The sequence below is a fragment of the Macaca mulatta genome, chromosome 13, assembly GCF_049350105.2.
Source record: "Macaca mulatta isolate MMU2019108-1 chromosome 13, T2T-MMU8v2.0, whole genome shotgun sequence".
NCBI lineage: Eukaryota > Metazoa > Chordata > Mammalia > Primates > Cercopithecidae > Macaca > Macaca mulatta.
The window spans coordinates 98,791,384-98,816,749 of NC_133418.1; the positions used below are offsets into that span (position 1 = coordinate 98,791,384).

At 42.9% G+C, this 25,366-nt stretch overlaps 1 protein-coding gene across 10 annotated transcripts in view; it reads left to right on the forward strand.

Moving 5' to 3' along the window:
• HADHA (hydroxyacyl-CoA dehydrogenase trifunctional multienzyme complex subunit alpha) overlaps nucleotides 1-25,088 on the forward strand; it is a 56,799-nt gene extending 31,711 nt beyond the window's left edge. For 5 of the 10 annotated variants that reach the window (XM_077958289.1, XM_077958287.1, XM_077958288.1 and 2 more), the window contains 13 exons: nucleotides 63-185; nucleotides 672-790; nucleotides 2,617-2,673; nucleotides 5,385-5,494; nucleotides 11,423-11,557; nucleotides 14,600-14,771; nucleotides 18,137-18,223; nucleotides 20,674-20,814; nucleotides 21,260-21,328; nucleotides 22,117-22,312; nucleotides 23,480-23,594; nucleotides 24,277-24,422; nucleotides 24,510-25,088. In XM_077958289.1, coding sequence (XP_077814415.1) covers nucleotides 63-185; nucleotides 672-790; nucleotides 2,617-2,673; nucleotides 5,385-5,494; nucleotides 11,423-11,557; nucleotides 14,600-14,771; nucleotides 18,137-18,223; nucleotides 20,674-20,814; nucleotides 21,260-21,328; nucleotides 22,117-22,312; nucleotides 23,480-23,594; nucleotides 24,277-24,422; nucleotides 24,510-24,655 — 1,616 coding nt within the window. In that variant the 3' untranslated portion in view covers nucleotides 24,656-25,088. 10 annotated transcript variants of the gene reach the window in all.
• The last annotated feature ends 278 nt before the right edge of the window (nucleotides 25,089-25,366 follow it).

A 25,366-nucleotide genomic window follows, 5' to 3' on the forward strand; every position in this document is an offset into this window, starting at 1 on the left:
TTTCACTACCGGGGACTGGTCTAGGCCTGATTTGCATTCCAGTGTTGCATTCATTTTTGTAGGACCAGGACTAAAACCTCCAGAGGAACGGACAATGGAATACCTAGAAGAGGTTGCAATTACTTTTGCCAAAGGACTAGCTGATAAGAAGATTTCTCCAAAGAGAAACAAGGGATTGGTGGAGAGTGAGTATCATTGTTAAAGAACAAAGGCAAAGCTTCTTTCCTGGAAATTTAATTTTATTTGCTATAGATTCAAAATGAGGAAGTAGTAAATGCATTATTTACTCAAAGCATAAAGTCAGCCTTAGGAGGCGTAACAACTCCTCAACTTTACGCTAGCCAGTTAAAGCCAATTTTAAAAACCTTTTTTTTCCTTATGATGACCCTTGAGCCATAGAAAACTTTTCATTTTAGAAAATGTTAAGCACAAACACAAAAAGACTAGATAATAGTGTTATAAACACTCATGTACCCAAGGCCCGGCTTTAACATTCATCAATTAGCATGTTTAAGGTAATGCATAGGTTGAAATTTATATTGTGTGTATCAGCATAAAGAGCAGTTCTTGCAGATAGCTAGAATTACTTCATTTCTACAGAGTTTAGAGGATAAACTAACAGGGAATCTAGGCTCTTTATAGTAAATATCTAAAAGCATTTTATTTTACAGAATTGACAGCGTATGCCATGACTATTCCATTTGTCAGGCAACAGGTTTACAAAAAAGTGGAAGAAAAAGTGCGAAAGCAGACTAAAGGCCTATATCCTGCACCTCTGAAAATAATTGATGTGAGTCTTACCCAATATTCCCAGTTTTCTCATATTTCCTTCCTTTCTATAGATCACTCCTCCTTATTGCCATTCTGGACCATGTATGTTCAGTACTAGATTTCTTAATTCTGCTATTAAAGTAGAATTAATCCTTACCAAAAATAAGGGAAGGGCATAGCAAGCTGTAAGGACTCATATAAAGTGATGTATTTGGGGAAAATCAATGCTGGACTTACTCATTGGTTGATGCATTTAAATCTATCAGTAATAAACCAGCAAACCAGGAAAGGAACCTAAGTCATATCAGTATAACAAGGCCATTAGAGTGTCAGGCACTAACCAAAAAGTAATTGAAACAAAATTGATGGCTCTATTCTATTCTTGGTCAACATCATTGTCAGTGCCTAAAATCCCTGAAGGACTTCTTCATTGTAATTATAAAAAAGATGTAATGATGTAGAGAAGCTCTGCAAAAGATCAATGAGGATAATTAAAATGATCACAGGGTTCAAGAAATCTCTTAACAGTAGACTTTAAAACTTAGAACTTTTCAGTTGGGAAAGTCAAAGATTAAGAGAGCATATAACCAAAGACTTCACAATTGGTGAATGGGTCAGTCAACAAGTATATTTTGAGCAGAAGGCACCAAAGCACATAAAATATGAAACATGCCCCCACCCGCCTTCATCTCACAGGCTGGACTGGGGATGTTAGACACGTATATGTGTTAAGGCAGATAGCCTTGTAAGAGATATAAGGCAGCATAAGATTAATGCCAAATAATTGGGACAGAGGAGGCAGCAATTACCATGAGACAAAGAGATCAGTAAGTGCCTCATGGGATCTGACCTGAACCCTGAAAGCTGGGTGGAGGATAGGTGAAGGGAAAGTATTGCCAAGGAGGGAGGGCATTTAGAGCAAAGTTATGGAAGCTGGAAAACAGGCTCTTCAAGGAACATTAGTGAGACCAGTGTTTGTGGGAGATAATGAGATGTTAGTGTGAAGAAAAGCAGATTGAAGCTAGATTTTAAAAGGCTGGTAATAATGAATTGAGAAATTTTACCTTTGTCTGATAAAGATTATAGAGAGCCATTTGCATGGTAGTGGGTAAAAATGGTTTCGAAGGAGAGACAAAGTACAGCAGTGGATTAGCAAACTGTCTTAGTAATTCAGGCTTGAACTTTGAATAAGGCCCTGTGATATAATAGTAAAGTAAAAATATGAAAGCAGCAACAGGCTTGCCAAAGAGAGGTTATGAGTTAGGTTCAGATATATTGAGTTCAGATATTATGGGAAATTCAAGCAACAGCAGTTTAGACAGAGAAGTCAGAGTTAGAGATGTCAATTTGCTTATTTTTAAAAATTTGTCATTCCCGTAAATTATGATAGTGAGTAAGTACAGGGTCATTTTTTTCATCTTTTATACTTGCCATTGTACTTAGGATAGTACTTATCCCAAATGTTACACTGAATTTTGTAGAGTTCATGATTAATGTGATAAACTAGGTCACGTATCTGAGGGAGAAAGCGTAGAGAGCTAAAAGGGCTGAAAGTGGAAGTTCAGGATCTGCCTACATTTGAAGATCAGGAGAGAAGCCAGAAGAGTAATTCAAGCTTTGTCTTTCCTTCTCCTTCCGTGTTATGCTAGATTTAGCAGTAGCCTCAAAGATGGAGAATTAAGTCAATCGAGGGCAGCCGGATCCTCAGTCCTCTTCTCTTTCTCATTCTAGTCTAGACTTTTGACTTACTCTTTGAGGACTAGCAACACTGGCAATTTTATTTAGCATTATTGTACATCTCGCCAATTTATTCCAACACTGAGCAAGTGCTTTATATGTTTTTAGGTGGTAAAGACTGGAATTGAGCAAGGGAGTGATGCTGGTTATCTCTCTGAATCTCAGGTAAACTTACTTCCTTTCAATGTTTTATTAGTTAAAGGAAAACTAAAGATCCAATCTTCTGTATAAAGCTGAAAAAGGAAAAAAATACCCAAAGCCTAGTAAGAATTTTTTTCTTCCAGTGCTTATCATCTCTTATGATTAATCTCAGTGAGCAAGTGGATGCTAAGAATACCCTAATGGGTCCGGGCATGGTGGTTTACCCCTTTAATCCCAACATTCTGGGAGGCCGAGGTGGGCAGATCGCTTGAGCTTGAGTTCAAGATCAGCATGGGCAACATGGCCAAACCCCGTCTTTACAAAAACTACAAAAATTAGCCAGGCATGGTGGCATGCGCCTGTAATCCCAGCTACTTGCAGGGCTGAGGCAGGAGAATTGTTTGAGTCCAGGAGGTTAAGGCTGCAGTGAGCTAAGTAAGATCGCACCACTGCATTCCAGCCTCGGTGACAAAGTGAGACCCTGTCTCCAAAAAAAAAAAAAAAAAGAAAGAAAAAAAAAGAAAAAACCCTTTGGTCTGCAGAGGTTTGAACTTATCCTCAGTAATAAGGTTGTCACTACAAAGGGCAAGAACATAGTTATAATCCTTTCAAAACAAGTCACTTGGGTGTTTTTTGTTCTGCACTTGGGCAGGTTTTATTGAGACAAAATGAATACAAAGATAGAAAAATATTTTTCTTATATGTTAGGGCCTAGAGATGATGAAACTGAATTTTTTGGTAAATTGGAAAATGAAAGGAAGTATCTTATACCCACTAAAAGGCAAAGACAGAAGAGATGTATGTACCAGCTTTACCCATGTACTTTTCTAGCAACTTGGTGATGTTGCAGATTTAAGTGATTTGTGTTTGTTTTTAAGTTTTAAACGATCATTGAAGAATGGTTGCTCTTTTATCAAGTTGAATATCTCTTATCCAAAATGTTTGGGACTAAAAACATTTCAGATTTCAGACTTTTTCAGACAGTGGAATATTTGCATATATATGATGGAGAGATCTTGGGAATGGGATCAGAGTCTAAACATGAAATTAATTTCATATACACATTATATACCACATAGCCTGATGGTAATATTGTACATTATTTTTAATAACTTTTTACATAAAACAGTTTTGACTGCAGCTCATAACATGTGTAATATCTTGCCCATGACATCATGTTGGCACTCAAAAAGTTTTGGATTTTGGAGCATTTTGGATTTTGGATTTTCAGATTAACGATGCTCAACCTGTAAAAGGACCAAAAAAAAAAATATCTGAAGAGCTCAGGACAGGTACCAGAAAAACACTTCTGGTACTAGATGTTTTGTTGGGCATTTCTGATTTTTTTTTAAATATAACCAAGTGCACATAAACATACATACAGAACAATTGAGGAATAAGTTTCACGAATCAGTAACTGTCTTCACTGTGTGCATTGTGCTCGGTATCCTCTGTGTATTCCTCTTTTTATGTATATAATGCTTATTGCCACTCACTCAATTTCTGACCATTGATAAATCTTTTGCCCACGTTTGAAAATCACTGGTTTATTAGATAAAACGTCCTGTATCAAGATGAGTAAAGCATTGATTGTGTTATCATTTTACGTTCTATTGGGTCATGAAAGCAACTTTATTAGAGGGATTCTTTTGAAATGCTCTTTGTAACCATGTAATCTTACCAGTATATCCTAATGATATTAATAATAGCTAATCTTGAGACCCTGGTCATTTTACTAGTGTTCTCATTTAATCCCCTAGAACAATACTGTAAAATGGGTATTGTTTTTCCCATTTTTAAGGATGAAGAAAGCTTCACAATGGGGCAGTGGCAGAGACAGGATCTGTCAAATCCTAAATGTTATGGCTTTAACCACCACGTTGAGACTTTTTCTCCATAAATTAGGCTACTTTTTAAAGTGGTAAATCCCACGTGGGCAGCCTGCTACAGTAGAAAAAGAACTGGAGTTCGAGGCTGGGCGCGGTGGCTCACGCCTGTAATCCTAGCACTTTGGGAGGCCAAGGCGGGTGGATCACGAGGTCAGGAGATCAAGACCATCCTGGCTAACACGGTGAAACCCCGTCTCTACTAAAAATACAAAAAATTAGCCGGGCGTGGTGGCGGGCACCTTAGTCCCAGCTACTCGGGAGGCTGAGGCAGGAGAATGGTGTGAACCTGGGAGGCGGAGGTTGTAGTGAGCCGAGATCGCGCCACTGCCCTCCAGCCTGCGTGACAGTGCGAGACTCCATCTCAAACTAAAAAAAACAATAGAACTGGAGTTCGGAATCATACTATCTTGGTTCAAGTTCCATTTCTGCCACTTTGAGGCCGTATGGTTTTGAGCAAAGTCGCTCCATTTCTTTGGACCTCCTCTTCCCAATCTGTAAAATGAGAGGGTTGGTTTGAGATGATTGTGGAGGCTCGTTCTCGCCCTGAGACTCTAGTTTTATGAAAAAGGTTACCACACCTCTGGTGTAAAAAAGCTGAGAGCTTAGTTATATCCAAAACTTTCTTCAATACAGTAGTCGGAAAGTGCTCCAGATGAGACAAGTAAAGAAAAGACACATCAGTGAGAGACAGACTTCTGCAGCACTGAACCCCCAACCTCCCCCACATCCCCAGGAACTCAGGCTTCACATGCATTACTTCTGCTTTTCAGAGGAACCTGAACTGAAGGAATCCATATAACCTAGACTGTGAAGTTCTACCTTTTCTCATTCCCTTTTACTTTTCAGAAATTTGGAGAGCTTGTAATGACCAAAGAATCAAAGGCCTTGATGGGACTCTACCATGGTCAGGTCCTGTGCAAGAAGAATAAATTTGGAGCTCCACAGAAGGATGTTAAGTAAGTTAAAGTCTACCCAGGAAGCCCTTGTGAATTTTATTGTGTGCAAAGCTCACAGAGGCTTTGAAGATCTATAGAGCTAGATCTATATCTTAATTCCGTCTTGCCCTCAACCTCTTCTTTCCTGGGCACATTTGAGCCCTTATGTCTACTAAAAACTTTTTGGCTTTCAAAGTTCTGCCTGTTCTGAGTTTTTTCCAAACCCCTCTGGTCATTCCTATAGAGGCTTTCTTGTCACGTATTGATGTCGCCTAGAAATCTGGTTTAGGTCTCCCTTCCCAAACCACACACTCCCTCTGCACTGTTCAGTGGTCATCTCTCTCCCTGTGATTTGAGATGCCATCTCTGGGAACTCACACTTCTTCCTCATTAAAAAACATAAAACCTCATTGTAACTGTTAAAATCTTGTCCTTCTTTTAGCTTACAACCTAAGTATTGGAAAGTCTGTTTGCCTCTTTCATGTGTATTGCCATAAGCCAGCCTTTTTCCATATTATGCTGCCTAATAGCTCTTCAGAGTCTATGTTTAATGATGCCCCTAAACTTACCTTGTAGCTCTGTGGTTCTCAGTGTGGACAATTTTGCCCCCCAGGGGGACATTTGACAATGCCTGGGAACATTTTTGGTTGTCACAACTAGGGAAGGAGGGATGCTACTGGCATCTGTGAGTGGAGGCCAGGGATGCTGCTAACCATCCTATAATACACAGATAGTACCTGCCATAAAGAAATACCCAGTTTGAAATGTCAGTAGTGCTGAGGTTGAGCTGTTCTAGCTGAACTGCTGTGGGGGATTTCAGAGAAGCAGCTAATGATACTACCTTCTCCATCCTCTCACCTTTAATGAGATTACAAATATACAAAATAAAATGGATAAGAAGTCTGGGTGAAACAGGTAAGATTCTAACCAAGAGGGCTGATTTCCAGTTACAATCTGAAATACAACCTTAACTGCTTCTCTCAGACATTTAGTGACTGCTATCAATCCCATCTGAAGAGCCAATTGCACTTGTTCCACCTAACATTGATAGTACCTTGCATTTGATGAGCGGGGTAAATTACTTCCATGTTGCAGGAGAAAAATTACAGCCTCTTAAACCTGTATCTCTTTACACATTCTACAAAAATCAGACAGATTAATAAGGAAAACAAAGCCACCCATTCCCTGTGCACAGCATAAATAGAAGGCAGAGAAGCATCCTGCAAAATTACAAAACCTAGACACACCGACTTCTACCCCTCCCCACCACATCCCTCCATGTACACAAAGAATGCTGTCAATTAAAGAAACTGCACTTTGCAGCAGAAGAGGGTACTCTTAAATTAAGAAACCTAGTGTCTTAATTTATTATTAACTCCAGACTCCTCTTGCCTAAGCATTTATTGTTGTATGGTGATAGTACACATCTCCATGTAACCATAAAATACCCCTTGGAGAAGGTGGTATTGTGTAGTAAGTACACAAAAAAGAAAGACAGCACCTGCAAAAAGGCAATATAAGAAAAAAAGAGAAAATGAGAATCAGAATACTTGAGTTTTTGAAAATTCTGTCCCCCAAAAAACAACCACAATGCAGAAGAAGACTATAACAGAACACTACCAAACTTGATTTAAATGTTCTTGAATCAGCATTTGCAGAAGAGAAAAAAAGCTACCTTGAATAAAAAATTTTAAAACTCAGAACTTTAATGGACAGAAAAACAGGATAAATGTAGGAGTTGACCTAACTTGGGAAAGATATTGAAGAAAAAGGTAGCATCATCTTAGAAATGAAGAATAAGTTATAAGTACCCAAGGCAGAATATTTTAAACTGAAAATTGAATAATGAACATTGTAGATAGGGTGTCCTCCTTCCTGCTTTCCCAGTTGTCAGTAATTCTTCTACTTTCATCTCTCTAGGCCACTTCCCCCTTGCCTTGGATGAGAACTGGAATTCCTTATCAATCGATAAGGAATAAGATTACAAATTAATCTTTCATATGAATAATGCATTCCATCAGTTCTAATAAGTGAAGAGCAGTACTTGTGAAAAAAAGAAAAATGCTGAGCTACAAATTAGTATACAGACAAGGTGCCATGTTATGCATTCTTCAAATCACAACATTTCTTTGTAACCAACCCTCAAAAGTTCATGTCACCCAGCAGTTGGCTTATAAAGCGTCATGCACCATAGATGTTAGCCTGCTGGGTGATTACACAAGTAGGTCATTTTGGGGGTGCAGAAGATGTTTACCAGAAGGATTCCGTAGATTGTGAAGTGTGTTAATTTAACTCTACATTGTTGTAGACAAATATTAAACAACTATAAAGCCATCATGAAAATTCTGGTGTTAATGAAGCAGAGCATAACAGTTAAGAAATGAGTGATATTTTAGCTGTGGACTCTGTTATAACAAAAAAGCTTTAAAGACAGTTTTAGATTTTACTATTATTGTTACAGCTAAAGTTTACATTCCAGCAAATGCCCTCCCATCAAACAAACAAACAAACAAAAAACAACCTAGCAAATAATGCATTCTTTTTCTCCTTTCAAAAAAACTATCATAAATAAGATTATAAGATACTGTTTTGTGTTTATGGGATTTTTTTGGTTGGAGGAGGGGGGCAGGTTTGCTTTTTTAGAGACAGTGTCTCATTCTGTCACGCAGGCTGGAGTGCAATGGCATAATCACGGCTCACCATAACTCCTGGGCTCAAGCAGTCTTCCCACCTCTGTCTCCTGTGTAGCTGAGACTAGAGGCGCACACCACCACACCCGGCTAATTTTCAAATAATTTGTAGAGATGAGTTCTTGCTAAGTTGCCCAGGCTAGTCTCAAAATCCTGGCCTCAAGCAGTCCTCCTGCCTCAGCCTCCGAAAGCACTAGGATTATAGGCATGGGCCACCATGCTTGGCCTGTACGATATGTTTCAACATAAAACGAATCCTTCCGTATGGATTCTGTAGCTTGTACTTTTTACTCAGTGATATGACTTGGAGATGTAGATTGATACATATCAGGTAACTCCTTCATTTTAATCCCCTATTGATGAATTACTCGCTGTTACCAATTTTTCATTACAAACATTATTATACAGCTGTTCATCACAGCATGTCATCTTGTATTTAAGTGCATCTCTGTAAAGTAGATAATGACAAGTAGAATTACTAGGTTATAGAGTATGCAGTTCTTGGTTCTAACAAAACCAAAGAACCCCCGCAAAGTAGGACAAAGTGTACTTCCATCAACCATGCATGAAAGAACCAATTTTTTGTACATCCTAACTGATACTTGGCCAGGTGCAGTGGCTCAGGCCTGTAATCCCAGCACTTTGGGAGTCCTAGGTGGGTGGATCACCTGAGGTCAGGAGTTCGAGACCAGCCTGGCCAACATGGTGAAACCCCATCTCTACTAAAAATACAAAAATTATCTGGGTGTGGTGGCAGGCACCTGTAATCCCAACTACTCAGGAGGCTGAGACAGGAGGATCATTTGAACTGGGAGGCGGAGGTTGCAGTGAGCCGAGATCACACCATTGCACTCCAGCCTGGGCAGCAAGAGTGAAACTCCATCTTAAAAAAAAAAATGCCAGTCTGATGTATCTCATTTTAATTTGCATCGCCCCAATTATTAGGGAAATTGAACATCTTTTTATTATTATTATTTTCTTAATAGAGATGAGGTCTCACTGTGTTGCCCAGGCTGATTTCGAACTCCTGAGCTCAAGCGATCCTCCCTCCTAGGCCTCCTAAAGTGTTAGGATTACAGGCATGAGCTATCATGTCTGGCTGAAATTGAGCATCTTTATTGACAATTTGTTTTGTTCTTTTATGAATTGCTTTATATCCCTTGCCCATTTTATTTGGTTGTCTTTTTAAATTGATATATGCATGTTCTATTTTTCCAGTAGTATCCTTTGTCTGCTATATATGTCACAAATTCTTCCCATTCTATGGTTGTCTTAATTTTGTGGGGTCATTTGTCAAACAGAATTTTTTTTTTTTTTTTAGATGGAGTTTCGCTCTGTCACCCAGGCTGGAATGCAGTGGCACAATCTCAGCTTACTGCAACCTCCGCCTCCCAGGTTCAAGCGATTCTCCTGCCTCAGCCTCTTGAGTAGCTGGGATTACAGGTGCGCACCACCACACCCGGCTAATTTTATTTTTGTATTTTGGTGAGGTTGGTCTTGAACTCCTGACCTTATGATCTGCCTTCCTCGGCCTCCCAAATTGCTGGGAATACAGGCGTAAGCGACTGTGCCTGGCCAAAACAGAAATTTTTAATTTTGATGTAGCAAATGTATCAATCTTTTTTTTTCAGTCCCTATTTTTTGTTTCTCTACTGTATTTTCTCATTGTCCCGCAATTACTTCTCACTCACCATGTAAATATTTGTACTATTACAAAGCTGCATTTAGAAGATGCTCCTAGGACTTGAAGTTAGATTTCCTTTTCAGGACTTTAGTGTGATTTTTAAACATTATAATCAGAATGGTTAGGAATGAAACTTTATCCTTCATTACAACTGTAATTGGAATAACAATGCTGTAAACTTGGGCTTCTTTTATGAAGAGATTCTTTAAAAATTTTTCTTAGTTATTTACTGTGTAAATATGGCAAATTATTCCAGAACTATAGGGAACTAAAATGAATAAGCAGATAATGATCTCTGGTCCTCAAAAGGCTTCGAATTTAATTGAGGAGACAAATAATGGACACTAAGCCATTCCAGAATACTGTGGGGTAAATCAAGTGGTCCTGAGAAGTTCTAGAGGAATTCAGGGGCAAAAAAAGGTAGCATTGTGCATATGTGGAGGTGTTTAAGGAAGGGGTAAGGTCTGGAAGCAAAGAGACTGTGGAGGAGACTTTGAACTCATCCAGACAAGGAGTGATAAAGGCACAGATTTTGGGGGAAATGAAAGATTACACGATGGCTCACACCTGTAATCCCAGCTCTTTGGGAGGCTCATGTGCAAGGATCATTTGAGGCCAGGCCAGGAGTTTGAGACCAGCCTGGGCATCATAGTGAGACCCTATCTCTACAAAAAAACTTAAAAATTAGCCAGGAGTGGTGATACACACCTTTAGTCCGAGCTACTCAGGAGACTGAGGCGGAAGGATCACTTGTACCCAGGAGTTCAAGGCTGCAGTGAGCCTAGGATTATACCACTGTACTCCAGCCTGGGTGAGGGAGCAAAACCATGTCTCTCAAAAAAAGAAAGATGACTGGCCGGGCGCGGTGGCTTAAGCCTGTAATCCCAGCACTTTGGGAGGCCGAGACGGGCGGATCACGAGGTCAGGATATCGAGACCATCCTGGCTAACACGGTGAAACCCCGTCTCTACTACAAAATACAAAAAACTAGCCGGGCGAGGTGGCGGGCGCCTGTAGTCCCAGCTGCTCGGGAGGCTGAGGCAGGAGAATGGCGTAAACCCAGGAGGCGAAGCTTGCAGGGAGCTGAGATCCGGCCACTGCACTCCAACCTGGGCGACAGAGCAAAACTGTCTCAAAAAAAAAAAAAAAAAAAAAAACAAAGAAAGATGACTGGCAGATAGTCAAAATCACTAACAAATAAGTTGTTCAATAAGAAAAGAGGTTGGTCTTTTTGGGCATATCACTGCAAGTTGGCTTTTGTTCGGAAAAAAAAAATACTCATGTTGACTTAAACATAAACTGGTTGTTTTGTTTTCAGTGATTCCGAAGCATGATTGAAGATTAGTATAATTCTATCTTGGGTAGACCAGTTCTTTTAGACCTGGTGGGTTTTTGCACTTAACTTTTAAAATCAATCATTTATTAAAGCTGTGTTTTTAATAAATAAAAATTATTTGAAACACCTTATAGTTGTGCCTGCATTAGTTGATTTATTGAATAACTTAGGCAATCTTCCACTTTTACTGAAATGATTGAGATCAGTTTACCGAAAGTCATTTCATCCTTTCCTTGCAGGCATCTGGCTATTCTTGGTGCAGGGCTGATGGGAGCAGGCATCGCCCAAGTCTCCGTAGATAAGGGGCTAAAGACTATACTTAAAGATGCCACCCTCACTGGGCTAGACCGAGGACAGCAACAAGTGTTCAAAGGGTAAGCCTGCTCTCTCTCTTTGCAAGAGTTAGAATGTCCATTTTTTCTTGGTTGGTTGGTTTTTGTGGTGGCTTGGTGGGTTTTTTGGGATCTGTTTTTGTCATCACAGATTCCTTTTTCCTGAACATAGTAAGTTCTAGATACTCTATAGTGAAGCCAAGTTTCTTTTGATTTTTAGAAATGCCAGTTCCTTCTTTGACTTCGTTTTGTTACAGATATTGTAGACAATTAACATCCTTGGAGTCTAGTCTTTGAATACAGAAGGGAAAATCTTATCTAGTAGATACTTGTTAATGCCATTTTACACTTTAGTATCAGGCCTGCGGATTTTGATACAGTTTGCATGTAATTGCTCTATTGTTAAGGATTATTGAAACGGCATGACTGTCTCTGCTGAGAAGACTGAGTGAGGTTAGGATGTAAGGAAATGGGTGGTAACTGCAGGGGCAAGGCAGGGCCAGGATCAGGACTCTTGAGCCTTGTATTTCCTGACTGGCATTACAGAGAGAAGCCGTAAACTGATTCCTCCACAGTGTCTGTGGCTTTACAGACTATCTCCATCTTACGTCTGAATTAATAAAGGGGGAATATTATTCCCCTCCTCACCTCCTGCCTCTGTCACCACCACACACATACTGCCTGTTTTGCACAGGGAAAGATGGAGCAGCAGCTTGGCCAAATGGGGGGTTGGTTTGATCAGTTTTCTGCTCACATTTAGTGGACAAGCTGGCTGCACTTAAACCATCCTGCATGTGAGTTTTAGCTGAGTGAGCTTTTTTGTTTCTTAAATGGATTAGATAGCTTAAGCATGTTGTTATCCCTTTTCTGCAGAGAAACTCACATATTGCTGCCATAATGCTAACCAGGATCTGGCAGGTTTCATCATGTTGGCAGATTATTGTAAGATAACAAGTTGTAGTAGAAGATTCTGACCAAAAAAATGGCATGTGCTAGATAGCAGCAGTGCCCTGAAACTAGCATGCAAGCATCCCAAACAGCATTCCATGCCGTCACCAAAGTAAGAAATTGTTGCTCTAAAATAATTTCCTCCCCCAATCTCTCTTGAATAGTGTCCTGGGTTCCCCTTTTTGTCATAGAAACATCAAGTTCTGGTGAGTGCTGCTCACCACACGGCTGACTTGGGACATAATAGTTCCTGTCCTCTCTTGGGAATAGTTTAATCGGGCATTAGAATTAGAGCAACTAATAATGTTTTGAATGCTGACAAGTATCTTGTTTGCTGACTGCTGTCCTGATTATCAAAAACAAAAGGTTTGAGCCGATACTTTTAAAACCTTATTTGATGTTTTTGTTTCTTTTCAGACAGAGTCTCACTTTGTTGCCCAGGCTGGAGCACAATGGTGCGATCTTGGCTCACTGCAACCTCTGCCTCCCGGGTTCAAGCAATTCTCCTGCCTCAGCCTCACAAATAGCTGAGACTACAGGCATGCGCCACCACGCACAGCTGATTTTTTTTTTTTTTTTTTTTTGAGACGGAGTCTCGCTCTATCGCCCAGGCTGGAGTGCAGTGGCCGGATCTCAGCTCGCTGCAAGCTCCACCTCCCGGGTTTACCCCATTCTCCTGCCTCAGCCTCCCGAGTAGCTGGGACTACAGGCGACCCACCACCTCGCTTGGCTAGTTTTTTGTATTTTGTAGTAGAGACAGGGTTTCACCATGTTAGCCAGGATGGTCTCGATCTCCTGACCTCGTGATCCACCCGACTCGGCCTCCCAAAGTGCTGGGATTACAGGCTTGAGCCACCGTGCCCAGCCTGATTTTTGTTTTTCTTGTAGAGATGGGATTTCACCATGTTGGCCAGGCTGGTCTTGAACTCCTGGCCTCAAGTGATCCACCCGCTGCAGCCTCCCACAGTGCTGGGATTACAGGTGTGAGCCACCATGCACGGCCCTTAAGACCTTATTTGAATACTTTGTATTTATCTTGTGGCCTTAATTTTTCTTTTGGTTAAGGAAATTAGTGAATGGGGTTTAGCTTCATTCTTCATTTAGAGGAAAACTCTAGGTGATTCATTCTGAAAGTGTGGTCAGATGGAATCTAAGAGAGCCTGCTTCCCTTGGCAACAAAAAATAATCAGTTAAATGACTTAATAACAGGAATCCTTTTCTGCTCCCTGTGGGAAAAAAGAAACCTTGAGATATTATTTTATGTAATCAGTGCAATGTGCTACTAGGTAATGAGTGGGAAGTAGATGGAGAATATAGGAAATAATGCTTGGTCTCTGTTCTTTAGAAGATTACAACTACAGGCCGGGCGTGGTGGCTCACGCCTGTAATCCCACCACTTTGGGAAGCCGAGGCAGATGGATCATGAGGTCAGGAGTTCAAGACCAGCCTGGCCAAGATGGTGAAACCCTATCTCGACTGAAAAAAAAATAAATTAGCCAGGCACGGTGGTTGGCGCCTGTAATCCCAGCTACTCAGAAGGCTTAAGCAGAGAATTGTTTGAACCCAGGAGACAGAGGTTGCAGTGAGCCGAGATCGTGCCACTGCACTCCAGCCTGGGCAACAGAGCAAGACTCCGTCCCAAAAAAAAAAAAAAAAAAAAAAAAGATTGCAACTACAGAATAACATAAAATTATATATTTGCGATAAGCAAATATAAAACCATGTGGTCTCAGACACACTTTGGCTGCTTCCCCTGTCATAGGTAGAGAATTACCAGAACTGCTCTTTTGTTTTGCCATTCTAGTATTCATGTTATTTACTCCTCTTGGCAAATTTAACTGGTTTAAGAGTGATTTAGTTTATGTAAGTTGGGCATTTGGAGGCATTCTATGGTAGAAAGAATGTGTACTTGGGAGTTAATATGTCTGAATTCTAGCACCCTCCCTTCTCAAGCTATTTGACCATAGGTCCCTCTGAGACTCTTTAAACAACTCGAAAGTCTCCCTCAGAATGGGAGTAATAGAACAACTACCTCACAGAGTTGGTGAAAAACACATGTGTGCTCTGGCCCATGGACACTCAAGTAAACATTAGTTTCCTTTTCTTCCCATCTAACTAGGAATGTGTTTTTTCTAGATTAAATGACAAAGTGAAGAAGAAAGCTCTAACATCATTTGAAAGGGATTCCATCTTCAGCAACTTGACTGGGCAGCTTGATTACCAAGGTTTTGAAAAGGCCGACATGGTGATTGAAGCTGTGTTTGAGGACCTTAGTCTTAAGCACAGAGTGCTAAAGGAAGTAGAAGCGGTAAGCAAGGGGCTGTTATACTTGAATCCTAGTGTAGTGAACAGAAAACAGAGATTTTTTTTTTTAAAGGAGCTATAGGAAACTCATGGTTGCTTTTAAAAAAGGACTATTCAAAGACTGGGCATGGTGGCTCACGCCTGTAATCCCAGCAGTTTGGGAGGCTGAGGCGGGCGGATCACGAGGTCAGGAGTTCGAGACCAGACTGGCCAATATGGTGAAACCCCATCTTTACTACAAAATACAAAAATTAGCCGGCCATGGTGGCATGCACCTGTAGTCCCAGCTATTCGGGAGGCTGAAGCAGGAGAATCACTGGAACCCGGGAGGCGGAGGTTGCAGTGAGCCGAGATCGTGCCACTGCACTCCAGCCTGGGCGACAGAGCGAGACTCCATCTCCAAAAGAGAAAGGACTTTTCATTATCAAACGTTAAGTTTTTATGTGTGCTCATGCACACTGCATATATTATAAAGGTCAAATCTAAATCCTAAAGGAAGAAAATTAGGGTTCGTTCACCTTATTCATGTAGGAACTCTGTCACCCAAACATACAGGTAACCTCACAAAGTATAGCCAGATGCTTTAAGATTTTTTGGTTAGCCAAAAGCCATAACCAAACCTCTTCAGGTCTAAGGCTGCAAAGGAAATAGGGGAGGACAGTTCCTCCAGATGCTTGTTCTGTGGAAATGCTGCCTTGGCCCAGCTCCCAAATGTTCTCCATAGCCACTTCTTGAGATGGGCTGACATGAACAAAACAAGTACTTGAAGTGGGGAGTAGGAAGAGTGAGCTCCGAGGAGTAATAGCAGTAATTCAGGCATGAGGTCCAAGGCCTAAGCTAGTCTATAGTTGGATAAACAGAATGTGGGTTACCGAAAGGTGAACATGAAATGATTCTGACTTGGCAACATGCTGGATATAATGAGCAGTGAACTCATTACAAAAGATAAGAGTACCACAAAGCAAGACTCTGTCTCAAAATAAATAAACAAACAAACAGTATCTTCTCTTATTGCCCACAGAGGTAACAAAACCCATTCCTTGGACATTGTTCCACAGGCATTATCTCTAGACCACCCCTGTTTCGGTTGTCCTCTCTAGTATCTTCCTCATGTCTCAGTGTTCTACTGCTGTGTTTACAACTATCTTTTCACAATTCTGCAATCTGGGCAGGGCGCTGCAGAGACAGTGGTGCTTAAGTCCGTTGATGTCAAGGCTGGGGTCACTCCTGGGCTGCATTCCGCAGGAAGCTCGGCTGGGGCACCTCACTGCTTCCCCCACATCTCTCATGGCCTGTCCTCACTTAGTCATCTCACCAGAACTTCTTTGTAGTGTGGCTGCAGGCTTCCAAGAGTACAAAAGCAGAAGCTGCTGAGCTTCCTAAGTTTATTGTCAGGAATAAAAGAAGATAAATAATTTAAAAAATTAAAAAAGAGGCTACCGGGCCTCACAGGGCTAGGTAGGCCTGGAACTGGCAGGGTAACTTCTGCTGCATTCTGTTGATAAAAACAAGTCACAAGACCAGCCCAGATTCAAGGAGAAGGGAAACAGACTCTACTTCTAGCTGGGAGAGAAGACATACATGTCCAAGGAAGGGAAGAATGTTTGCCAGCCAGCTTTGGAGACATTAGTTTGCTCTTCAGAAAGGATTTTACCACCAGCATTAGACACTATATTACTAAGAAAGTAATCTGACACTATGTAAGCTTTCGGACAGTCATGCTGTACTGTCAATTCATTCCCCCCTTTTTTTTTTTTTTTTAGAGACAGGGTCTCAATCTGTCACCCAGGCTGCAGTGCAGTGGCATGATCACAGCTCACTGTAACCTTAAGCTCCTGGGCTCAAGTGAGCCTCTCACTTCAGCCTCCTGAGTAACTAGGACTATGGGTATGTGCCACCATGCTTGGCTAATTTTTTAAAGTTATTTTTTGTAAGGCCGGGCGCTCTGGCTCACACCTGTAATCCCAGCATTTTGGGAGGCCGAGGCAGGTGGATCACAAGGTCAGGAGTTTAAGACCAGCCTGGCTAAGATGATGAAACCCCGTCTCTACTAAAAACTACAAAAAAATTAGCCAGGCGCAGTGGCAGGCGCCTGTAATCTCAGCTGCTTGGGAGGCTGAGGCAGGAGAATTGCTTGAACCTGGGCAGCAAAGCTTGCAGTGAGCTGAGATCACACCACTGCCCTCCAGCCTGGGCGAAAAAGCGAGACTCTGTCTCCAAAAAAAAAAAAAAAAGTTATTTGTTGTAGATATAAGGTCTCACTATGATGCCGAGGTTGGTCTTGAACTCCTGGCCTCAAGCAATCCTCCATCCTTGGCCTCCTGAAGTATTGGAATTATAATTGTTTAGCCACCGTGCCCACCCTCCACTCTTGATGAACTAAAATCATGGGATCTTTACCACAAATACTGCCAAGCCAGGTCTTGTCCTTCAAGTACCCACAGAGTTCTTTCCTTTTTTTTTTTTTTTTTTTAATCTTAATGCAGTACTTTTATTGCATTATAATCTTATTTTGTACTCAGCTTTTCAGTGTTGAATGTGTCTTCCTCCTTGATTCTCATCTCTGTTAGGATTCTGCCTGTTCCAGGTTTGCACACATTTGACAGGTGTCCCTTTCACGTTTTTCATCCAGCCATCTGAATAAAAACATGAATAACTGGGAGGCGGAGGTTGCAGTGAGCCTGGACTGCACCACTACACTCCAGCCTGGGCAACAGAGCGAGACTGTCTTAAAAAAATAATAAAAATAAAATAAATAAATAAAAACATGAATAAGTTGGGATCGTGGCTAGAATGCTGAGACAATCTGCATTAGAGACTATTCTCCAGGTTGATGAAGCTAATAGTTACTAGTATTTGTGTCCTGTAGCTATAGTTATAGTGGTATGCCATTTTTTAGTAATACACTGTATAAAATGAGACAAGCATGCACATTTTGGCTTGTTCTTATAAAGGTGAAGTGGGGGAGTGTTTCATAAGCTTCCAGACTCCAGGGCAGATCCAAACAAAAGAGGAATTGACGCCCATGCTGGGTGTTGAATGAATTGCGATTCAAGGTGGTCTTTTCAGTGTTGTTCTGTTGTTTTATTGACCCAACTGCTTAGATGTAGTCTCCAGGTCAGGATAAGGTGACCTCATGATGGGTCACAACTAGAGGAAGGCAGAATGGGAAAAGGAACAAGGTCAACATCTTCCCCAACACAAAAGCCCCTAGGTGATCCGTCAATGTCTGGGTGAGTGACATCTACTGTCTGAGCAGTTGGGGGTGAGAGAGTGGGCTGAGCCCAGGTGTCACTCATTAGCTTTGCCATGGCCTCTAATCATCTCCCAGGCCTACCTGACACATTGTTAAATGCTTTTCCCCTGCAGGTGATTCCAGATCACTGTATCTTTGCCAGTAACACATCTGCTCTCCCAATCAGTGAAATTGCTGCTGTCAGCAAAAGACCTGAGAAGGTAAACTCGGAACAGAGAAAAACCCTGAGATGTTTTATTGCTTCAGATTCACTGATAAAGGCTTAGAGCTTGAGTACAGAAGAGGCAGGTCTGGATTACGAAGTGGATGCGGGTGGTTCCTAAACACTGGACACATAAATGCTAATACCATGACTAGTGTGAGATGCAGGCATAAGTAAAGTACAACAAAAAATATCCTTTTCAAGAATCCCAAATGGGCATTGTTTTTCAGGTTCAGGCTATAAAGCCTACCTGTATCCTACAATTAGGCATTGAGGGATAGGCCTTAAGAAAGGATGCTCCAAAATATCAGTTTGGCTACAGAGCAGAGTCAGTGACTGTTTAGAACAGGTTTGGTTCCAACTCCAGGGAATGGCAGGAATGGTGGGATGTGTCTGCCTGTGGGTTTGCTTACACCTTCTACCCCAGGACATGAAAGGCCTGGGTTATATAGAAGCACTTTCTGTGAGTATTTGGAATGATGCCCAGAAATTTATTTTTGCTCTCAACCAGAGTAATTAAGGGGAAGTGAAATCATTCAAAGAGAAGTAAAACTACTCACTTCTCTGGAGGATACCAGTTAGCCTCCGCTAACCAGAACCAGCCGAAGGTAGGCAGGAATTATAAAAGAACTTTAAGCAGCTGAAAGTGTTAATATAAATTCTATGTACTGAAAACACAAAAGCCTATTCCTACTCTTCTAGCTTGCTAATGCAAGGTAATCTACTTTCCTGGCACACAGCAGATTAGAAGTGATGCAGGGACCTGACAGAGGCAGGCTCAGTGATGGCAGGATAAAGGTCATAGGGAGAAGTGGCAGCTGATAGTCTACAGATGGACAGTCTGATCGTGTCATATCACTCAAGACATCTGTGTGGCATCTAAAATCAGTACAGGCAATGCCGTTGCTGTTCATTTGATGCTAACCTCTCCCCACCATCGGAGCAGAACAAGCATCACACTTCGCAGCTCTGGCCTCCAAATATCCAGGATAGCTTTTCTCACCTGCTTGCCTTATGTCATTCATTTAAAAGTAAGGCCAAAAAGGCAAAATAGGGTGACCAACCATCTTGGTTTGCCTGGGACCAAGGGACACAGGACCTTCAGTGCCACAGTTGGGAAATCCCCAGCCATCCAGGATGCGTTGGTCATCTTTGGCACAACTTTCTGAGTGATGTAAATGTATTTTGCTTGGGGTAGTGATTATATGGATGTATATACAGTTGTCAAAACTCATTGATGTGAACACTTTTAAGATCTGTGCATTTTATTATATAGAAATTCTATGTCAATAAAGGCTAATTCTTTTGCTCAGGAGTACTGAGTCTGAATCAGGTCCTAAGTATTTCAGACGTAACTAAAAGAACACTGTTGGGGTTAGAAACAACTTTTGGACTGATAAGTTTACATAACATTTAATTGATCTGTGTATTACATAATGGCATTGGAGACAGACAGACCTGTAATGGAATCCCACCCCGTCATATGCTGACTGACTCTGAACTGCCAACTTCTTGATACCTTTTTTCCTCATCTAGATAATTAGGCTGACCAGTTCACAGGGTTGTAATGGATTAAATGTAAGGAATAAGTGGTAAATGTATTGAAAAACAGGTAGATAATGAGCAGCCAAAAATTATAGATATTACTTGTTGTACCTTATAGCTAAAGTGAGAGGGAGAAAGCAAAACTATAAATAAATGAATTAGACTTCTTTCACCACAGTTCTGTTGTGAAGACGGTGTAACTGTTAGCTCAATGAGGGGGTTCTCTGAAACTTTAGCATGCATCAGAATCACCAGGAGGGATTATTAAAACAAATCTGGGCCCCACCCATGGAGTTTCTGATTCAGGAGGGCTGGGCTACGCCTGAGAACGTGCACGCCTAATGCTCCCAGGTGACGACAGTGCTTGTTGGGCCCGGGTGCTACACGTGGAGAACTGCTGGTTTAATGAGTCTTAAATGCATCTGATTGTTGAGGAGTGTTAGTTAAATCTAGTATCCTGGTGGTGAGACCCATCTGTGTAAAATGCAAATACATCTCTGACAGCCCAACACATTAATTCTTCTGTCTGCCCCGCCCCCTCCCCAAAAAATGGATCCTCTTATCTAACCTATCAGTATCATTAATATAAGTGGAGCCTTCATCCGTTGTTCCCCAATAAATCTAGTTTGGCCTCGAGCTGTGGTTTTGGCACTGATTGTGGGAGGATCTGATGTCTGTAGTGAAAAACCTTAGAAGCAAATGGAAGAGGAGGATTCCAACATGCTCTCCCTAAACATACTAAACTTTTATCAAAGATCCATGGAACCAAACCACTCAGCTATGTCAAGCAGTATTCCTATATCACAGCCACCTTTCTTTCTAGTGTTTTCCTAACAGAGAAGGAATGCTCTAGATTCCTCAGCCGCATTCTCCAATCTGTTGGCTTTTGGTTCCCCTTGCCAGGTGATCGGCATGCACTACTTCTCTCCCGTGGACAAGATGCAGCTGCTGGAGATTATCACGACTGAGAAAACTTCCAGAGACACCAGTGCTTCAGCTGTAGCAGTCGGTCTCAAGCAGGGGAAGGTCATCATTGTGGTTAAGGTAAGGGGCTGTGTAACAGAGCTGTAGAGTTTGAAAAGTTCTAATAAGACTCCTTTTACCTCCAGGCTTGTTTATAAATATTCTGGGGCAAATGACCAGATTTTGATATGATTTTCCCCTGGGTTGTCTCCAGGATGGACGGTGGCATTGACTGTCCCACTGAGTCAAGGTGGGAGTGGGGAGTATCTAGGGCGTGGCAGGGTTCTCCCAGCCACCCCAGACCTTGAAGGTGGCCATGAAACTATCTGCTGTACTATTTGATTCAAGCCAGGCTACCCCTAGTATGGCTTCCCCTGCAATTTCATTTTTAAGGATTCTGATTGAGATTTTAAGTCACCTTAAGTTTTACAGTGACTTTCAAATGACTTTGAAGTGACCCTGGGAAAGTTAGAGTGTTTCAGTTCCAGCAACAGGGCCAGTGAGCTCATGTTCTCTCCCTTGGCAGGATGGACCTGGCTTCTATACTACCAGGTGCCTTGCGCCCATGATGTCTGAAGTCATCCGAATCCTCCAGGTTGGTATTGCTCTCCAGAGTGTTTGAGGCATCTTCCACTCCTTCAGTCACTCCAAAACTCACAATGTCAAGATAAGGACCAAGCTGCCTTCTAATATACCAACTCCTGCTCTTGTCTAGGAAGGTCCCTGGTGCCCTCTCTCTGCACAGAAGTCGGAAGTTGGGCTCATACTGCATTGAAAGGGGCAGAGCTTTCCCTCCGCCCCGCAGCCCCCTCACTGTTCCAGCAAGCTAAAGGCCCCCCACAGCATGTCTTCTATGCTGTTTCTGCACCTCTCTGAGGAAGGGACCATCCAGAACAGGGCCTGCTTGGTTCAACTGGTGCTGCATCTGTTTCTGCAGCACACACAACCCTCTAGTAGCCATCGAGGTCATTCTGGCAGGAGAGGAGAGGGATCCTCCTCTCTGGGCACTTAACCAGACTCGGGGATCACAGGGCTCTGAGTGCTGCTTTTTGATGATGTTTCTTCTGTTGGTCATGACACATTCAGCCGTCTGTCATGGAATCTCATTATTGAGATTCAGAAATGCAAACAAGAAGAAAATGAAGAATTTAGTCATCTCTAAACGTCCTTAAACTGCTGTAGATTAGAGAAGGCTCAGACTTTCCACTTGTGGCCCCAAACTTCTTTGTGCTTCCCTGAATGAATAGCACCAGTCCTGGGCCTGGTCAGGTGACACTCAGAAGTGGGTTTTACACAAGGCAGTGTTTGGAGCCAGTACAGGGAGCCCTTTGGGGGGATTTGGGCTGCCCTTCCCCAGAGGTCCCTGCTTCGCTTCCTGTTCAGGAAGGAGTTGACCCGAAGAAGCTGGATTCCCTGACCACAAGTTTTGGCTTTCCTGTGGGTGCCGCCACACTGGTGGATGAAGTTGGCGTGGATGTAGCAAAACATGTGGCGGAAGATCTGGGCAAAGTCTTTGGGGAGCGGTTTGGAGGCGGAAACCCAGAACTGCTGACACAGATGGTGTCCAAGGGCTTCCTAGGTGAGTAGCCTCAAGGAAACATAACTAGCACCACTAGTTACAAAGTTCTGAGCAGTTCCTGAGACCAAAGAGTTACAGAAGCCCTCCTGGAAGAAAGTTTTCTAAACACAGAGCCCTTGTCATTGGAGATTTCAAAAATGATTTCATGAGTCAGGTGCGGTAGCAACCACTTATGGTCTTAGCTGCTTAGGAGGCTGAGGTGGGAGGATCGCTTGAGCCCAGGAGTTTGAGGCCAGCCTGGGCAACATGGTGAGGCCCCTTCCTTTATATATTAAAAAAAAGAAAACAGTCATGTGAACCTTCTAAGGGCTAGGACTATAGATGATGGACAAAAGGCAGAGTTCTACCCTTCTGGGGCTCTAGCATCACCTGGTCCAAGTTATGCCAGATGGACAAGCATTTTTATCCCCCAGAGACGAAATCTGCGCTAGTGCAGAAGCAAGCTCTGCATCCGGGCTTTACCATGTTGTCTGGCCAGCTGCGGGGAGAAAGTATAAGCTCACAATACACAGTATACAGTTGAGGCCCACAGGGGACTTTCTCGGCAAAATAGCAAAATCAGCATTACAACCTGGGTGTCCTAGGGCCTGGTGTTGCATATCGGGATGTTAAAACTCACCCAGGTGGCCTTTCTCATCCAGGTACACATATGCCCAAGATCCAGGTCACAAGATGATCTTTCCCTCTGCCCACTCTTCTGACAACGACTAATTTGCTAGGGTTAGCTAGACATACAAATTCAGGAATTCAGAAGAGGCCAGAGCTTTATAATAGACCAACAGAGACAAGAATTCTCAGGCCAGGGTTGTTTTTTTGTTTTTGTTTTTGTTTTTTGAGACAGTCTCACTCTGTGGCCCAGGCTGGAGTGCAGCGGCATGATCTCGTCTCACTGCAACCTCCACCTCCCAGGTTCAAGCGATTCTCCTGCCTCAGCCTTCTGAGTAGCTGGGATTACAGGCGCCCACCACCACACCTGGCTAATTTTTGTATTTTTAGTAGAAATGGGGTTTCACCATGTTGGCCAGGCTGGTCTCAAACTCCTAACCTCAAATGGTCCACCCACCTCGGCCTCCCAAAGTGCTGGGATTACAGGTGTAAGCCACCATGCCTGGCCAGGCCAGCGTTCTGAGAAGGAATAGTAACACTCCCTTTTCTTGCCTCTTTTAGGTCGAAAGTCTGGGAAGGGCTTTTACATCTATCAGGAGGGTGTGAAGAGGAAGGATTTGAATTCTGACATGGATAGTATTTTAGCGAGTCTGAAGCTGCCTCCTAAGTCTGAAGTGTAAGTCCATTTGAGTGGCTAATGCCTGGAAATAGACTTTCTCTGACAGCCCAAAGTTTCCCAGCCCCTCTTTCATTTTCTTTCTTTTTTTTTTTTTTTTTTTAAATTAAGTTCTGGGATACATATGCAGGTTTGTTACTTAGGTATACACGTGCCATGGTGCTCTCTTCCATTTTCTTTGTGACCACCATACCTGAACAGGAGGACCACTCCTGATGCTGGCATGGTAGCTTTCCAAGTGGAAGGCCCTCACACGTGCTGCCTTGGTCTCTGCCTGGCATCGAGGTGAGAACCAGGCCACGTCTGGTGAAGGCCCTCCCTGCTCCAGCCTTCTCTGGCAAGGTCCCAGAGAGCTGCTGAAGGACAGATTCTCCTTGGCCCCTTCACCCTCCCAGATCTTTACTGGCATTTGTGAGCAGCTGACTGTTGCTGATGCCAAAGAGATACTGATTATCTTGGCACCAGGCCCTGTTCTAGGTGCTCAGTTTCATGTCAATTAGGGCAAGTTACTCTCCACTTTTTCCATGGGAAAGTTTGGCCCACCCAGGCAGCATCTTCTCTGAAGGTCAGCACCAACCGGCCCAGAGCTCCCCATACACCCATCCCGACTTCCATTCTGCATCTGTGGGTCTGGCTTTCCTCCCCTTTTTCTCTTCTTTTACCTCAACATCTCTGTTGGCAGCTCCTCAGATGAAGACATCCAGTTCCGCCTGGTGACAAGATTTGTGAATGAGGCAGTCATGTGCCTGCAAGAGGGGATCTTGGCCACACCTGCGGAGGGAGACATCGGAGCCGTCTTTGGGCTTGGCTTCCCGCCTTGTCTTGGAGGTTGGTCTCGCAGATTGGGAAAGCAGCTCACTTTAGCCTGGAGCCCGTGTTGCATCTCCTTCAACGAACTCCTCTTTCTCTATTCAGGGCCTTTCCGCTTTGTGGATCTGTATGGCGCCCAGACGATAGTGGACCGGCTCAAGAAGTATGAAGCTGCCTATGGAAAACAGTTCACCCCATGCCAGCTGCTAGCTGACCATGCTAACAGCCCCAACAAGAAGTTCTACCAGTGAGCAGGCCTCACGCCTTGCTCAGTCAGTGCACCAACTCCAGCTGCTGGCAGTGCGGGTTCTCCAGCAGAGTGGTCTAGATTTATCAGAGTAACGAGAAGGAAGACAAACTCCGGCACTGGGGTTGCTCCCTGATCAAAGTGCCTTCAGCCAAGACCATCTCTCCCTCCTGGTGAAGTGTGACTGTGAATTAGTTTGCACTTCCTGTTGCAAGCTAGAGCCCACTGTGCTCATTGTATAAGCCCTGAGGCCTAGAGTGGGAGCTAGATGCAGAATGGAAGTCGGGATGGGTGTATGGGGAGCTCTGGGCCGGTTGGTGCTGAGCCACCTCTCTGCCTGTTCCTCCCAAGAGGCCAGGGTGGCCAGGGGTGGTGAGTGGTGAGGGTAATTCTGCACCCAGCCAAACACATAACAATAAAAACCAAACTCTGTGTCAGTGGCTTTGCCCTTCTGGTTTAAACACCTCCTTCATAAAGCAATCTGGAAGAAAGCCCTATGCTTTGGAAGAAAGAATGTGTGTGCAGAATTCTAGGCAGCACCTTAGGGAGGGACTGGGATGAGCGAAAGGGGGACCTGGTGGGCTCAACCACACACACCTGTCTGTGTAGATGCCTTGCCTGGGCTTCTGCTCACCACGGTGTACCAGGATATAAAGCACTTTCCCCAGCCTGGGTTTACTCATTGTCTGATCTTACCCATTTTCTGGGTGTGCCT